The sequence below is a fragment of the Malassezia restricta genome, chromosome III (genome assembly GCF_003290485.1).
Source record: "Malassezia restricta chromosome III, complete sequence".
In the NCBI taxonomy this organism is placed as follows: domain Eukaryota; kingdom Fungi; phylum Basidiomycota; class Malasseziomycetes; order Malasseziales; family Malasseziaceae; genus Malassezia; species Malassezia restricta.
This window is the reverse complement of record NC_040195.1, coordinates 479,200-494,763: the sequence shown is the minus strand read 5'-3', so window position 1 is coordinate 494,763 and position 15,564 is coordinate 479,200. Positions and strand designations below refer to the sequence as shown.

General features: G+C 53.7%; 7 protein-coding genes across 7 annotated transcripts; 5 read left to right on the top strand and 2 right to left on the bottom strand.

Moving 5' to 3' along the window:
• Positions 1–4: 4 nt before the first annotated feature.
• On the bottom strand, positions 5–1,372 carry MRET_1899 (phenylalanyl-tRNA synthetase alpha chain; the record flags this gene model as incomplete). The annotated part of the gene is made up of 1 exon (XM_027628526.1): positions 5–1,372. The coding sequence occupies one exon, from the start codon at positions 1,370–1,372 to the stop codon at positions 5–7; it is 1,368 nt and encodes a 455-aa protein (XP_027484229.1).
• A 127-nt stretch (positions 1,373–1,499) lies between these two features.
• Positions 1,500–2,366, top strand: MRET_1898 (uncharacterized protein; the record flags this gene model as incomplete). Its single annotated transcript, XM_027628525.1, has 1 exon — positions 1,500–2,366. The coding sequence occupies one exon, from the start codon at positions 1,500–1,502 to the stop codon at positions 2,364–2,366; it is 867 nt and encodes a 288-aa protein (XP_027484230.1).
• Positions 2,367–2,413: 47 nt separating this feature from the next.
• MRET_1897 (methylated-DNA-protein-cysteine methyltransferase related protein) lies at positions 2,414–2,913 on the top strand (the record flags this gene model as incomplete). The annotated part of the gene is made up of 6 exons (XM_027628524.1): positions 2,414–2,447; positions 2,471–2,524; positions 2,550–2,563; positions 2,594–2,612; positions 2,638–2,871; positions 2,897–2,913. The coding sequence occupies 6 exons, from the start codon at positions 2,414–2,416 to the stop codon at positions 2,911–2,913; spliced, it is 372 nt and encodes a 123-aa protein (XP_027484236.1).
• Positions 2,900–4,605, bottom strand: MRET_1896 (histone-lysine N-methyltransferase, H3 lysine-79 specific; the record flags this gene model as incomplete). Its single annotated transcript, XM_027628523.1, has 2 exons — positions 2,900–3,188; positions 3,215–4,605. The coding sequence occupies 2 exons, from the start codon at positions 4,603–4,605 to the stop codon at positions 2,900–2,902; spliced, it is 1,680 nt and encodes a 559-aa protein (XP_027484164.1).
• Positions 4,606–4,802: 197 nt separating this feature from the next.
• MRET_1895 (calcium/calmodulin-dependent protein kinase I) lies at positions 4,803–5,907 on the top strand (the record flags this gene model as incomplete). The annotated part of the gene is made up of 2 exons (XM_027628522.1): positions 4,803–5,380; positions 5,409–5,907. 2 exons carry the CDS (start codon positions 4,803–4,805, stop codon positions 5,905–5,907), a joined length of 1,077 nt encoding a protein of 358 aa, XP_027484234.1.
• Positions 5,908–6,018: 111 nt separating this feature from the next.
• MRET_1894 (protein involved in GPI anchor synthesis) lies at positions 6,019–9,186 on the top strand (the record flags this gene model as incomplete). The annotated part of the gene is made up of 1 exon (XM_027628521.1): positions 6,019–9,186. One exon carries the CDS (start codon positions 6,019–6,021, stop codon positions 9,184–9,186), a length of 3,168 nt encoding a protein of 1,055 aa, XP_027484235.1.
• A 553-nt stretch (positions 9,187–9,739) lies between these two features.
• MRET_1893 (CCR4-NOT transcription complex subunit 1) lies at positions 9,740–15,547 on the top strand (the record flags this gene model as incomplete). Its single annotated transcript, XM_027628520.1, has 1 exon — positions 9,740–15,547. One exon carries the CDS (start codon positions 9,740–9,742, stop codon positions 15,545–15,547), a length of 5,808 nt encoding a protein of 1,935 aa, XP_027484232.1.
• Between the last annotated feature and the right edge of the window lie 17 nt (positions 15,548–15,564).

Sequence of the window (15,564 nt, the reverse complement as noted above, 5' to 3'; positions counted from 1 at the left end):
ACCCTTACCGAATCTCCACCTGGCAGCGCTGCACGAGGGCTTCGAGAACGTCAGCATGTAGTATATTGACTTGGTCGTTCTCCAAATTGTGGTCCATACTGCGATAATTGATGCGATAGCAGCGACTGTGCCGTTTTGTCTTGGGGTGTACAAAGTCGTCGATACACACGACATCTTCCACCAAGTCACCTGCACGGTCGCGAACCGTTTCAAACATGTCATTTTCATGGAATGTCGGTGGCATCCAGAATGAAACGTCTTTGTAGCAAGGAGGGTATTTTGAATATGGCTTGAATGTGACATTTTTTGGATCATGGCCCATGAACTGGTTCAGAAATCGTGGATCTTGAGACCAAAAAAGGCGGATATCAGGGATCGAAAAGAGCACCATAGCAATGCGTTCCAGTCCAAGGCCAAAGGCCCACCCAACATTGTCAGGAATGCCTGCCTCATCCAAGGTCCTTTGTTTCACAATGCCGGTTCCCAAAATCTCGAGCCATTTACCACGGAACCAGACCTCGACTTCAAAGCTTGGCGCCGTGAAGGGAAACGTGGCTGGGATCCACCGTACGCGGAGAGGTTCGCCTGATTGTGCCTCTTCAGCCCATCGTTTTTTGAACAAAGCGAAAACGAGTGTATTGAGAGAAGCCTTCAAGTGCCGAAGCGCCAAGTTCGCCGCCTCTGGATGCTTCCGAAGGTGCGTGTCTTGCCAGCCGTCCGCTTCCGCAATATTCACATCATCATGGATTTCCATGCCAGAAGCGCGAAGCTTCTCTTCCATTGCTGCACATTCCCGTTCAACAATACCGTTGGATCCGAACTCATCCAAGCCCCATACACTAGCGCCTTCCATTTGATGAAAGACAGGGTAGTGTGAGGAGTCAATTTCGTCGCGACGGAACACATCAGCCGTGAGTAGCCACCGCTTATATCCATGACGGAACGTTGATACCTCATGCGCTGATGTATGCGTGCGCAAACACGTTGCTCTGTTGACATAGTACGTGTCAGATGGCTTACGACCTGGATGGTTTGCAGGGAAGCCCAGATCGTCAAAATTGAGCTTGGTGGTGACAACAGGCGATGGAGCACGGATAGCTGAGTATTTTTGTCCAAAGACACGCTCAATTTCTTCACGGAGTATCTTTAAAGGATGATGTTCGCGGTATGGCAGCTGTGGCGAAGGAAACACGCGCGACATGATGGATGAGGGGATATTGGTATAGTCGTCTGTGGCATATGTGACGCCGTGCACAACTAAGGAGGATGGATCTTGGCTGCACGCACGAGAGCTTGCATGGATAGTGCGTGTATAGCATGCCAATGGCCGACCCAGAGCACGAAGCGCTCTTGGATGCTGGAAAGACAGCATTCGTGGTTCTGGTGGACAGGAGGAAACCAGGCCGAGTCCGCCCCCAGATATTTGTGGAGGCGTGTTCCACGACCGGGTGGCGTGTGCGAATTCCGCCGAGATAAGATGATCATTCTATTCCTCCATCATGGCGGAAGAACCGATGAGTGCTGCCGCTGCCCTACTCGCTGTGACTGAAGATGAGCGTCTGATTCATCCTCGTGACACGAAAGTGGATCAATTCGCTCAGAATATTGAAGACCGCGTGTCGAATCTCGTAGGAGGTGTGTCGACATGGTTTAGTGGCATCAACACACAAACTCAGAATGCTGTTTTGAAGGCTCAAGATCATGTAGACAAGAATGGTGGCGTCTTGTCAACAGCCCGATCCCACCTTGCTAGACTCGAGTCCCAATTTCAATCCCAGAGTGACCGCGCTCGCGAGAAGTCGCGGGCCGTTGTGCCTGACGAAACCTTGTACGAATTAGACACATCAAATCATGAAGCAAGCTTGGAAGAAGAGCCTACTTCTGCCGCTGCTTCTGCAAACTCCTCCTCCTCTCTGCCTTCTACAGGGGTGTGGGATTTGCTGCGTAAAGTGACCGCGCATCCACACGTGGAACGCTTGCAATCTGCATGGACAGGCGCAAATCAAGATACCAGGGCTCAGTGGAACAATACACTCAAAGAAGCGGAGTCTCTTGCTCGCACGTATGTCAAGAGCAGCGGTGAGGCTATGCAACTAGCTGGCAGGGATCTGCACTCTAAACTGCAGTCCATGATAGCAAGTGTCCCTTCTGATGTATCTGTCGCAGAGGAGGCGCCCGGCGCCAAAGGCAGCACAAGACGGGGGCACATGGACGATGATGAGGAGAGTTTCCGATGGGATGATGACGATGATGATGTATCTCAGCCTACAACATCTGAGCCTTACAAAGGCAATGCACCTCTAACCAAGGCGATCAAGGCATCAAACGAGTCACAAACCGACGAAGCCGACTCTGATTGGGAATAATGCATGTATGTAGCAAGGAGATTTTTTTCGAATTCAGCGACTCCACCATGTCATTAGCAGTTTCTGCGGGAGAGTTTCATGGTATGTGCCATCTTCTTATGCAGCTATGACGTATGAATGCGTAACGCGTATTCCGTATGGTCACGTAACATCGTATGGTACGCATCTGCTGTGCTGATACAGGTCACATTGCTAAGGTGCGTAACTACATTAGCTCATTTTACTAGCTCATCGGATACCCTCAGCGTACGTGTAAACATCCTGACACCAGATTCACGCATGGTGGGAGCCGCTCTAAAGTTTCTACAAAACGATCGCGTACCTTGGCATCGTGTAGTGCGTGCCGATGGTAGCATTGCTGAGCGTGGAGATGGGGGTGCAGGCGCCTCCCGACAAGCTCAGCGATTAATGAGCGAGGGCGTGCCAGTTTCCGAGATACCCTTAGGGAGTGCTGTAACGCAGTGGCGCGTACAGTCTATGGCATCAAATTCAGGATATGGGTGGTGTATGTACCATTCGGCTAACCAAAGTTCCTACGACGTTATAGCACCAGCCGATGGTTGCTGCGCCACAAAGTCCTGCACAAGTTGGCGGTCGACGGTGTGTACATAGTACACGCCGCCGCCAGCTGTCCAACTGACACAGCCGCCCGTGTATTTGTGCTGCTCCATCCGCAGGATGGCCTGAGGACTGGAAAGTGTGCGCTCCGTCAGCCGGAAATCAGGCGATACAAATGGACGCAGCGAGAAAATCTTGGTACCGTCCTTCAGGTCGAGAAATTGCAATGAGAGTGTATCGTTCGTTTGGGGACGAAACGCATAGCTGCAGGTTAGAGAGAAAATACGCACTTGTTCACAAGAACGACATCCGCACGTCGAAGCACTTGACCGACGCGGTCCAGCGTGGTGAAGTCGCCCTGCCAGGATTCTACGCGAGGTCCACCTCGGACATGCCACATGCGCCAGCGATGCGACGCCTCGATGATTTGCTGCTCGGCCAAGTCGCTGGGAATGGGCATGTACTCACACCCGTACGCCTCGCATCCTGTTTGCAAGGACGCCTGGATTAAGAGGTTGCCGATACCGCTGCCCAAGTCGATGAATACAGAAGAGGGACCAAGCTGGGCGATACGAGCAATCTCGCTGAGAAACGGTGGAAGCATTTCACCATATACGTTATCTGAGAACGCCTCGTATTGTTTGAGTTTGTCGACGTGCGGTGACACGACACGGGCATACACTTGCTCTTGAATGGTGCGCCATACATGTTCGGGTACACCGTGTGATTGCCCCAGGGAATGGAGCTGAGCGGCGATGACACCTCGCTGTCTAAGCTCGCGAATTTTGGCATTGAACCGCTCTAGGGTACGAAGAAAAAGCGGCCCATGGCGACGATTACGGGCTTTCGTAAATGCACGCAGAATGGTTTCCTCCTCTTGCGGAGGTAGTGAGTCCTTGTCGTGATGGTCAGTTACGTGACTCGAATCAAGTTTCGAGAGAGAGGCCATGGATACTCTGGACAGTGGCATACCTGCACTACTACTCGTCTCTAGGCTTTCGAGTGTGCCAAACTCCTCGCGCATCTCGGGCGGGATATAGTTGGCAGCCATGGCGCCGACACAACATAGCAAGTCTGAGATGGGATCGTACTCGTCCGAATCAACAGGAACTAGTAACAGGAATTCTTCGCTTGCATCACAGGCTGGATACTCAAGTACCACGACAGGATGGTCGTCTAATCCGTCAAAGTATGGCTCATACCGGCATGAGGAGGCTTCGACAAGTGCGCGACTCGTGATGCACCGCGTCGCCTTGGCACGCGTATCTTCAGATAACGGTGAGTACGCATCATCCGATACAATATCACGAGGTACATGGTATGAAAATACGGAGCGCGTAGATCGGCTGCCCTGAGTGATGCGATCGAGTGCTGTGTCGTCTGCGTCATCGTCACCTAACATGGTTCTAGAAGTGGTCGCATCTGGTTGAGACGCCTTTTTGACTCGCTTCTTAGGGCGTGATGATGTATTCGATGGAGGTGCTGCCTCCGCTGCCGCCGTCTGATGCTCGCGTTGGATGCGCTGCTGGATCGCTTCGGGTAATGCATTGTGCTTCTTAACTGTCGGAGCGCGAGAAGGCGCCTGGGGCGCGACCTTTTTTTTCGTAGTAGTAGTGGTGACCACTGTTGGCTTTTTGTTTGAAGCTGAATGCGCTTTGCTCCGCTGCCCAAAAAAATCCATGCTCGAGAAGGACCCAGCGGCGTTGGGATGACGCGTCGCAGGTCGTGGGGCCTCGATGGCACACGCCTGGTCATCACCTCCACAATCTGCCACGTGATAGGCAACCAGGGTGGCCCAGGGCGTGGCCCCACGCGCAGCGCCCCAGGGTGGGCGAGTGCGTTGTCCGTCGCGGGAAGACGGCACCACCTGGTCTAGCGATGTCGCAAGAGCAGCATCAGCAGCCTGTTACTGTTCCATGTGCCTATAAGACTGGGCGCACTCTGGGGCAGGGAACCTACGCCGTCGTCAAGGAGGCTGTGCATATTGAGACAGGCAAGTTTTATGCGTGTAAGGTCATCAGCAAGCAGCTCATGCGTGGCCGCGAGCATATGGTACGCAATGAGATCATGTCGCTGAAGCGTGTATCGCAAGAAAACAGCGGGGTTGTGTCTCTTGTGGACTACTTTGAGACGATGAACAATTTGTACCTCGTGACGGACTTGTGCCAGGGCGGCGAATTGTTTGATCGCATCTGTGAGCGTGGCAGCTATTACGAAAAAGATGCTGCTCACATTATCCGTACGGTGCTTAAAGCGGTCGAGTTTCTGCATGATCGCGATATTGTGCATCGTGACTTGAAGCCCGAAAATTTGCTATTCCGGGACCGGTCAGAGCACTCGGACCTGCTCATTGCCGACTTTGGCCTTTCGCGCGTGATTGACCATGACAAGATGACCGCGCTGAGTACGACATGCGGCACGCCAGGCTATATGGCGCCAGAAATTTTTAGAAAGACGTACGTCGGTGATCGCTGACACGGGCAGGGGACACGGAAAGCCTGTGGACATGTGGGCTATGGGTGTCATTACATACTTTCTGTTATGTGGCTACACGCCGTTTGATCACGACTCACAAAAGGATGAAGTGCAGCGCATCCTGACTGCCGACTTTCGCTTTGAGCCGGCTATCTACTGGCAGGGTGTGTCGCAACAGGCTCGCGACTTTATCTGCCGACTACTCACGGTGGATCCCGAGCAGCGCATGACGGCAAAGCAGGCATTGGCCCATCCATGGCTCGCTGATGTGAACGCCGAGGCGGAGAACGCACAGCGCGACCTTCTGCCTGACATTAAGAACGCTTTCAACGCCAAGCGCACTTTCCGCAAGGCTGTGAACGGCATTCGCATGATCAATCGCCTGCGCTCCGAGACGCAGGAGCACCAGACGGCTCGCCAGGAATTGGAACAGCGACACCAATTGGCACACGAAGAATCTGAAAACCTCGACCAAGTTTGGAATTCATGCACCGAGCGTGCGCCGTAGCCACGTGGCCATAGTATTGGACCGAGCGCGCATGAACCAGGCGCACGTTGGCGTGTTCTGCTGGCGTGACGATCCTGCACGCTTGTGGAGCGACCGTGTCATTCCTTGAGAATGGCTAAAGGGAACATCGTCACCTCGCGTTCCTTATGGCGACTAGAGTTTTTTGTGGTGTCTCTGCTTTTCCATCTGATCTTCACATGGTCGATCTTTGATGTGTACTTCCATTCGCCTGTGGTGTATCCATCGCGCCGTTTCGATGCAGCGAATGCTGTGCCAGATGCACCATGGACAGGAGACGCTCCTGCTGATCGACTCGTACTGATTGTAGCTGACGGTTTGCGTGCTGACACGCTGTTTCAACGGCATGCTACGGCGAGTCTGCCTTCGTGGGCCCAGCACGCAGTGCAAGGTGATCAACTCGTATACAACGGCACGTACCCCGATGCATTTAAACGCACAAAGACAGTGGATGGGCAGGTATCGGGACCTCTGTATGCGTATGCTGCACCCTATCTGCGTTCAATCGCCAGGGGCCCAGGCGTGTTCGGCGTAAGTCATACGCGCGTTCCCACAGAGAGCCGCCCAGGGCATGTGGCGCTGATTGCTGGCATGTACGAGGATATGAGCGCAGTATCGAAGGGCTGGAAGATCAATCCGCTCGCGTTTGACTCACTCTTAAACCAGTCATCGCATTCGTACGCGTACGGCTCACCGGATATTGTACCCATGTTTGTGCTTGGCACATCGCCGGATAAGGTTGACTGGCAAGTGTACAATGAAGAGGCGGAAGACTTCACCAAAGATGCCGTGGAGCTTGATACTTGGGTTCTCAACCGCATGCGTGACGTATTTTCCCGTGCACAGCGTGATCCGAAGGCAGACGCCCGCCTCCGCCAGCCCAAGACTCTGTTTTTCCTGCACTTACTGGGCCTTGATACCACCGGACACACCTACCGCCCCATGTCACCCGAGTACGTCGGTAACACTATTGTGGTCGACGAAATCGTGCGTCAAGTATCACATCTCTTTGAAGATTTCTACGGCGATAATAAGACTGCATTCCTTGTTACAGCTGACCACGGCATGAGTCGTAAGGGCAACCACGGCGACGGCGATCCAGATAATACACGCACACCGCTGGTCGCTTGGGGCGCTGGTGTGCCCAAGGCGCGCCATCTCCCACAGCGCCGATTTGTGTACACCGATTACGACAAGCACTGGGGTCTGGATTTTCTCGCTCGCTCTGACGTCGAACAAGCTGATTTGACACCTCTTATGGCTTCATGGCTAGGCTTACCCGTTCCTGCCAACTCCGAGGGTCGTCTGCCACTCGACCTGCTCAACGCCAGCCCGGCATATCGCGCCCGGGCTGCTCTAGCTACGGCCAAACAGGTTTTAGAAGTGTACCGCGTCAAGTATGTCGACCGTGCCAGTCGGATGCTACATTTTCAACCGTTTCAACCACTTCAAAGCAGAGGCGATACCCTGCCTGGCGCAGCTCGCGTCGCCGATGCAGAGCAGGCTGTCCGTGACGGCGAATTCGACGTTGCTATGGAGGAGAGTGAGGCTCTCATCCACGATGCCCTTCTCGGTGCCAAGTATCTCCACCGCTATGATGCCCCCATTCTCAGCACGATTGTCGTTTGTGGCTACTTGGGGCTCTTCATGTATGGTCTGACATTTTTGGCCTGGTATGCCCAAGACCAGCCCCTTCTGTCTTTGCGACCATGCAACGTTCGTATTATGTCTATGCCGCCCCTGATACTTGCATTGCTATGGGGCAAATTTGCTTTGGACCATGCACCATGGATGTACTTTGTCTACAGTGGCGCCGTCGGTGCGATATGGACGCTCTTCGCCTGCCGCGTCCATATTCTTGCACACGTACTGCGCCATGCACAGTCCATGTGGACGTACGTCAAGGGAGTCTCGTACGCAGTCATCAGTCTGATTCTCCTCGAGCTGGCCGTATATGGCTATTTACATCGTCTTGTATGGGCTGCCATCCTCTTGTTCCTTGGCTTCTCCTTACCATTCGCCTCACCCATGTCTTTTAAGGAAGGTCATCAGGTGCTTGTGCTTCTTGGTGCTGTTTTGTGTGGGGCTAACGGATGGTTCATGTCACTACCGACCGAGAAGGACGAGAGTGTTCCGCTGATCCTTGGCGGAGGCACGCTCCTTCTTGTACTTGGTTCCCTGGTATATCTTTTGCCCCGGACATTCCTCATGCCACCTGACTATCTCGGTCGCGATCGAAACGCCTATGCGATGATGCATGCCCGCACGGTGGATGAACTGAAAGAAATATCTGCTCAAAAAAATGAAGAGGAGCCTGACGCGGACGTGTTTTGGCCGCGCACCAGGCAGGCTTTGCTCATGGAGCTTGTTTGCTTGGTCATTTCTATGCTAGTAACACGCTCTTCAGCGCATTCACTCAACACGAAACAGGGTCTGCCGTTTGTCAACCAGGCCGTGGCATGGGTGGTCATGCTTGGCTCGATGAGCGCGCCGCTCGTGCTGGGTTTTCAGCGTCCGCGCGGTAAGCTCGCACAGCCTGTACGCGAGCGCCTCGTATTACTCATTTTCGCTTTTGCCCCTGTCTTTGTGCTTTTATCCTTGCGGGACGAAGTGCTCTTTTATGCCGTTTATACGCTGCTGGTACTTGCTTGGGGACACATGGAGGCCGAGTTGGCTCGAGATCGTATTGTTATCGAGCGCATTACGAGTGGCACACGGTCAGCAGTGACGGTGCAAGAACCTCAGCGACCACGCAATATGATCTTGGACGACATTAGAGTTGGCATCGTCTACTTGGTGCTTTTGCACGTGGGATTCTTTGGAACAGGAAATGTCGCATCGATATCGAGCTTTTATTTGTCGCCCGTATACCGCCTGGTCCCGGTGTTTAGTCCGTTCCTCATGGCGGCCCTGCTCGTACTCAAGTTGATTGTGCCCTTTATCATCTTGTCGTGCGTGCTAGCCGCGGTGTGCATGCAGCCTTTGGAGACACGTGCACTCGCACCTGTATCTAGCCGTGTTCCGATTGTGGCAAGCGGACTGGGTTTGCGGGACGTGCACATCCCCTTGGTCGTGGCAGCACTCGCAGGCGACGTGCTGGCCCTCAACTTTTTCTTCGCTATTCGTGATGAAGGCAGCTGGCTCGAGATTGGTCAGTCAATTACCCATTTTGTCATGGCGAATTTGTTGCAGATGTACATGCTCGCTATCGCGACATTGAGTGCGTTACTCCTAGGCGTTTCTCGTGTGTCGAACACGTAGGTAGACTCCCCACAAACTTCCCCTGGCACACGCTTGCAGCAATGACAGCAGTCGCTCGACCCTTGGCATTTTCGGCCGAGACGTACGTCTGGCCCACGTACGTCTGCTCGACCGGACGATGGGACCTCCGTCGTAACGCCTCTTTTTTCGGTGCGCTGAGTCAACGCACATTGGCCACCGATCCGAGCCCACCGTGCCTCGTTTCTCGCCTATTGCGCAGTCATTACGCACCAAGGCATCGAAAAAACGCTTGCCTACGAGTGAGAAAGAGTCGAGTGCGCCAGACGCCGAAGCTCTTGTTGCCGTACAGCGCCACGTCCAATACCTCGTGTGGCAGCTGTCGGACGAATCACTCGCTGATACGCTCAACGAGTTCGACACTCTTTGTCGTGACGCTCGTATTCAGCCTCAGCTTATTGCTGGTGCTCTACGACGCGCCGCCGCGCACGCGTTCCACGACAACGACACTCTTCGTCACCAGCGTCTTTTGGGCGTTCTTTCATACCCCTTGTTTGCCGACGATATCAACAGCGTGAAAGCGTCAGTCCAAAGCATGTCGATCAGCACGACGGTACCTGGCTTCGATGGTATCCAGGTCCCTTTGCCCATGGACTTGAGTGGCAGTTCGGCATTGTTCGACGCTTTTCTTGCGCACATTTCTGATCATGCTTCTCAAGAAGCAACACCTACTCAGTTGACCCCTCTCTTGGTGTCCATTCTGAAAGCTGATGCAAGGGTTCCTTTCACACTCGATCATACTCAGCGCCAACAGCTTATGGGTCGTCTCTCTGATGCGTTTGGTGAGACAGCTGCCCTCGCACTTGGTCAAGCCTTGTCACAACTCCCATCCAAACCCCTCGCTGAGCAATTAATGGATCTTGGTGATGCTCTCGTCACTAGCTCTAATCTCCATGCTCTGATCAAGCATTCAGGCTTCTCACGGCCCAAAGAGTCGGACGTGTCCGACCTACTGGCCCAACTTCTCTCTTTTACCACAAGGTCTATGACCTTCGCCACAAACTTTTCATTGCTGTCAAAATCCCTGGCAGCCACAGACTCAGCACTTGACTGGCGTGCCATCATGCGCGGCCTTGATGCCATGGACTCGCGCGTATTTCTTCCCTGCGAAAAACTTGGCACAGCCCTGGGCGACTGGATCCGAGGTACACCCAATCCCATCGAGTCTGTTAATTCCCTCTGGGGCGTGTGGACAAACAGGACACGCCAGTTGCAGATTCTCTACTCCCTCCTCTTGCTCAGTGAACACTTTTCGATGAAAGATGTCACGGCACGTCAGATTGTATCACCAAGCGACTTTGTGGATGCACCACCAACCATTCAGGCGCAGGCCAAAGTAGCCTCAGAGAGTGTTTGGAACAGTCTGGATCTAATCGAAACCTTAATGGAACTAGCCAACAGCGTCACCGGCGCAGAAAACAGCAGCGAAGTTGGTCGCCCTGTTACGGCCATCTTGGAGCGCGCAATTCAGACTAACGCTGAATGCGTACTGCTCGGACTCGTTGTTCTGCCTCCGTCGATGAATGCTGTCCACACCGAACTGGTAACCAAGCTGCTTGCCATGTTCTTGGTAGGATACTCGGCTCACCAGCTTGTGTTTTGGCACTTGTGGCATACCCAGCCAGCCCTACTCATGGATGCGTTTAAGCGCCTGTACGCTGAGAGCCCCTTGCATATGACCCGCATCGTCGAAGTCGCACAGGAGCTAGGTATGATTAACCAACTCGTTTCTCAACAGCCCTGGGCTTTTGCTCTGGATGCTGCTGCACTCGCTGCACGCCGAGATGCTCTTCAGCTCGAACCGTGGCTGGAAGAGTCCATTTCTGCAGCGCCAGCTGATGCTCACCTCATTACGGCGACACTCGACTTTCTTGAGATAAAAATAAAGGAAGATCTCATGCGCCGCGACCCACAGGCAGAACCTACTTTTGTCCCACTACATGTTCAGCAGGTTGCGGTGTTCCTACGTGTCCTGCGTGGCTTTGGTGACTCTATGTCTCTGCCAGAAATTGACCACTTTAAAATCGTACGGAATATGTGTCTGCAGCTGCATCCGCGTCTGATGAAGCTAACACCGGGACCTAGCTCAGAGCCAGGCCTGACAGTTACGACCTTTTCCAAAGACATACATCGCGAAGCCGATACATGGTATCGTCAGATGTATGAGGAAAAAGTGAGTGTTGACGATATTGTTTCTTTGTTGCGTCGCTGCAAGCATTCAGATGATGAGCGTGATCACCAGCTTTTCGCTTGCATGGTTCATACGCTGTTCGATGAACACCGCTGGTTCGAGCTGTACTACCCGCCACGTGAACTTCTCATGACGGCGGCCGTTTTTGGCGCATTGGTCCAGTACCAGCTGATTGAGTCGATTCCCCTTGGTATTGCAATTCGCTACGTTGTGGATGCATTGCAAGCTTCTCCAGATTCTACACTCTTTCACTTTGGTATCCAAGCGCTCCTTCGTTTCCAGAAGCGCCTGGCAGAATGGCCGCAACTATGCCAAGTGCTTCTGTCGCTGCCGACTCTAACACAGACGCACCCTGAGCTTATTGTCGTGGTAAATCAGGCACTCGCAGCGGCCAAGAGCGGCAAAGTACAGCCGCCGGATGACAGTGTCTTCACTGCCATCCAACCTGACGCTCTTCCTGCGGACATGCAGCGCAAGCCAGACGAAGTCCAGTCGGACCAGCTGCTCTTCCTCATCAACAACATGTCGCTGGCAAATGTGCATGAAAAACTGTCCGGCGCGCGGGAACTCGTCTTGCCTGACATTTTGCACTGGCTTGCACGTTACTTGGTGCTGGAGCGTGTGAGTCTAGAGCCCAACAACCATGACTTGTATCTTATGTTCCTCACAGGACTGGAGCAGCCACGAGTATTTGTTTATGTGCTTTATGAGACGCTTACGAAGCTCAAGGCTTTGTTGGATGCGGAAAAGACGACGCAATCGACGTCAGAACGTACGGTGCTCAAGAACTTGGCGTCATGGCTAGGCCTTACTACACTGGCACAGGAGCGTCCCATTTTACACCGCAATCTGGCTTTTAAAGATCTGCTGCTGCAAGGTTACGAGTCTGGTCGTCTTATTGTCGCAATTCCCTTCGTCTGCAAGGTATTGGAGCACTGCTCGAGCACGCGGGCTTTCCAACCGCCTAATCCATGGCTAATGGCGATCCTGCGTCTGCTTGTGGAGCTGTACCAGTTTGCAAATCTCAAACTCAACTTGAAGTTCGAAATTGAGGTTCTTTGTAAGAGTTTGCACGTGGATCTCCAAAAACTCGAGCCTAGTCAGCTATTACCAGGCCGTCGTCCTGAGCCACCGTCTGGCCCGTCTACGGCTGCTGTGGCGGGTAAGAGAGCAGCAAGTGGCGACCACAATACCATTGTGCCTGGCATGGAGCAACTCAGTGTAAACGAGCCTGTCGCGTACCATGACATGTTTGTCACGATGCTGCAAAATATGGCGCAGTACATTGTGATCAGCCCACAGATCGTGCCATATGCCAACAGCGCAGCATGGAAGCGTGTCATGTACGTGGCTCTTGAGCGTGCTATCCAGGAGATCATCACGCCCGTTGTCGAGCGTAGCGTCACTATCGCATCGATTTCGACACGCGAGCTTGTGAGCAAAGACTTCGCCATGGAGCCGGATGAGCAAAAATTACGATCGGCCGCGCACCTTATGGCTCAAAACATGGCCGGCAGTCTAGCTCTTGTGACCTGCAAAGAGCCTTTGCGGCTGAGCATCCTTGCACATGCGCGCACGCTGTTTGCCGCTGGCGGGGTATCCGAGCAAGCACTGCCCGAACAGGCTCTCCTGCTGCTGGTACAGGACAACTTGGACTTGGCATGCGTTGTAATTGAGAAGACGGCCATGGAAAAGGCATTGGCCAAAGTGGACGAGGGCCTGGCCAACGCCTACAGGACTCGTCGCGACTTTAAGATGCATGGCCACGGCGCCATCTTTTGGGATAAAGCCTCGCTATCGCACTACAGCACGACCTTGCCAGATCTCATGCGTATTGCACCACCCGGCCTCCAGCCTGCTCAGCTTCGTGTCTACGAGCAACTGGCGATGACGCCTAATGTGCCTCGACAAGAAGACGACCTTGAAATGGATGATGTGCCGGCCGTCGCTGGTCTCAACAGCATGGGAATGGGCAGTGGCTTTTTGATGCCGACGCAGGCACTTGAGCGTTTCGTCCTCATGGCTGCAGAACTGGAGCGTTTCTTTGCAGAGGTGAGCGAAACGCCTCAGACACTGTCGACGCTGCCCAGTACCCACTTTGTGCGACAGGTCCTGCCTCACCTGAACGAGCTTATTTTGCAGTCAACACATCGGGACGAGACGGTGCTGCTTATCGCGCAGAAGACTGTGCAGCTTCTCTACAAGACGGGTACTGATTTAGCTCGCGAAGTATGGGTGGCTGTGCTTGAGCAACTGTGTGAGCAGTCCTCTCGTGTGGCTCGCGAAGTAACAGCTTGGCTTATGTACGCCGAGGACGAACGCAAATTCCATGTGCCAGTGACTCTGGCTCTTGTCCGTGCCAATCTCATCAGTCTCGTCGAGCAAGACCAGCAGCTTGCTAAGCTGCTCATACGGACCCAGTGCCGATCCTCTGTTGTTGACTACAGTGCCCAGCTTGTTCGTCATTGTCTCCAGGAGGGTCTTGCTACCCGGGCCCAGTTTTCGACGCTGCTGAGCGCATTGGCACAGGCTGTGCAATACGGACGTGGCACACCAGCAGCACAGCGCTTGCTCGATGATCTCGACGAACTTGCTGTCAGTGAGTCTTCGGTTCCTCTGCGGGACCAGTTGGCATACAGCTTTGCTAGATGGGTGCGTGTGTTCCAGCAGTCGTCGAACCCTGAAAAGTCCTTCATTGAGTACATCATGCAGCTCCAGAGCCGCCATGTACTCAAGGGTGAAGAAGTGTCGTCGCTCTTCTTCCGCATGTGCACCGAAGTGTCTGTCGCACATTACACAAAGCAGCACGCGGTTGGCGGCACTCGTGCCAGTGGCATTTTCTCACCGATTGACACGTTTGCACAGTTGATCGTGTACCTGATCAAGTATCATGCGGACCCGAGCGGTACCAACGATGAGCGGGCTAAGGTGCATTATCTGACCAAGATATTGTCGATCATTGTGCTAGTTCTTGCCCAGTCGCATGAAGAAATGGGCGCCCACTTCCAGCAGCGGCCCTTCTTCCGTCTCTTTTCCAGCATGTTGCATGGTCTGCGTGCGGCTGAGTCGTCGCTACAAGGCGCCTATAATGGCGCTCTGCTCGCCATTGCGAATGCTTTGTACACATTACAACCCGCCTTTTTCCCAGGCTTTGCCTTCTCGTGGGTTGCTCTTGTCTCTCACCGCCTCTTTCTCCCGCAGCTCCTGCGGGGGCCAACATCTAGCCGGGCTGCGTTCCATCGTCTCATGATCGCTCAACTGCGTTTCCTTTCGCCGTTGCTGCGTCAGAACACGCTGCATGACACCACACGTCTGCTGTACTCATCAACGCTTCGCTTGGTGCTCGTACTCCTGCACGACTTTCCGGAGTATCTCGCTGAGTACCATCAGAGTCTGTGTGACGTCATTCCATCGATTTGCATCCAGTTGCGCAATCTTGTGCTCTGCGCTTATCCTCGCCCGCTGCGTATGCCCGATCCGTTTGGTGCAGGCCTGCGTCTTGTGACGTGGCCTGATCCCAAATTCATGCCGACTATGCACTATGATGCTCAGGCTATTGTGCGTGCTTTATCGCCCACGCCTGATGTCCTTGAGCGTCTCGATGAACTTGTGCATACCGGGCAGGCTCCAACCGGCACTGGTCGCATGTTGGCTGATGCGTTTGCATCGCCAAATGCTCCGGACACTGGTCGTTACAACGAGATTTTGATCAATGCAGCTGTGCTTTATGTGGCCCATACTACACTGCAAAGCACGAAAAACCATTTGTTGGCCAACCGCTCCGTGCATGATCCTCTTGTCGAGCTGTATCATGCTGTGCTGCCAGAAATCGAGCCGGAGGGTCGTTACCTGATGCTCAGTGCTGCAGCCAGTCAGCTGCGATACCCATCGCACCACACTGCGTACTTCCATGCATTGTTTGTTGTTCTCTACACTAGAGAAGAGGCATTCGTGCGCGAGCAGATTCTGCGTGTGCTATTGGAGCGTGTCATTGTGCACCGCCCACACCCATGGGGACTCCTCTACACATTCGCGCAGCTCTTGCGCACGCACTCTGTGCCGCTGCCGCAAGCCCCACCTGAGATTCACGCTATTCTCGAACACATGTCCAAAATGCTCGCACCAGAGCGTGCCGTATCTGCTTCTGCATAGGGCATCTTGATGTAGTT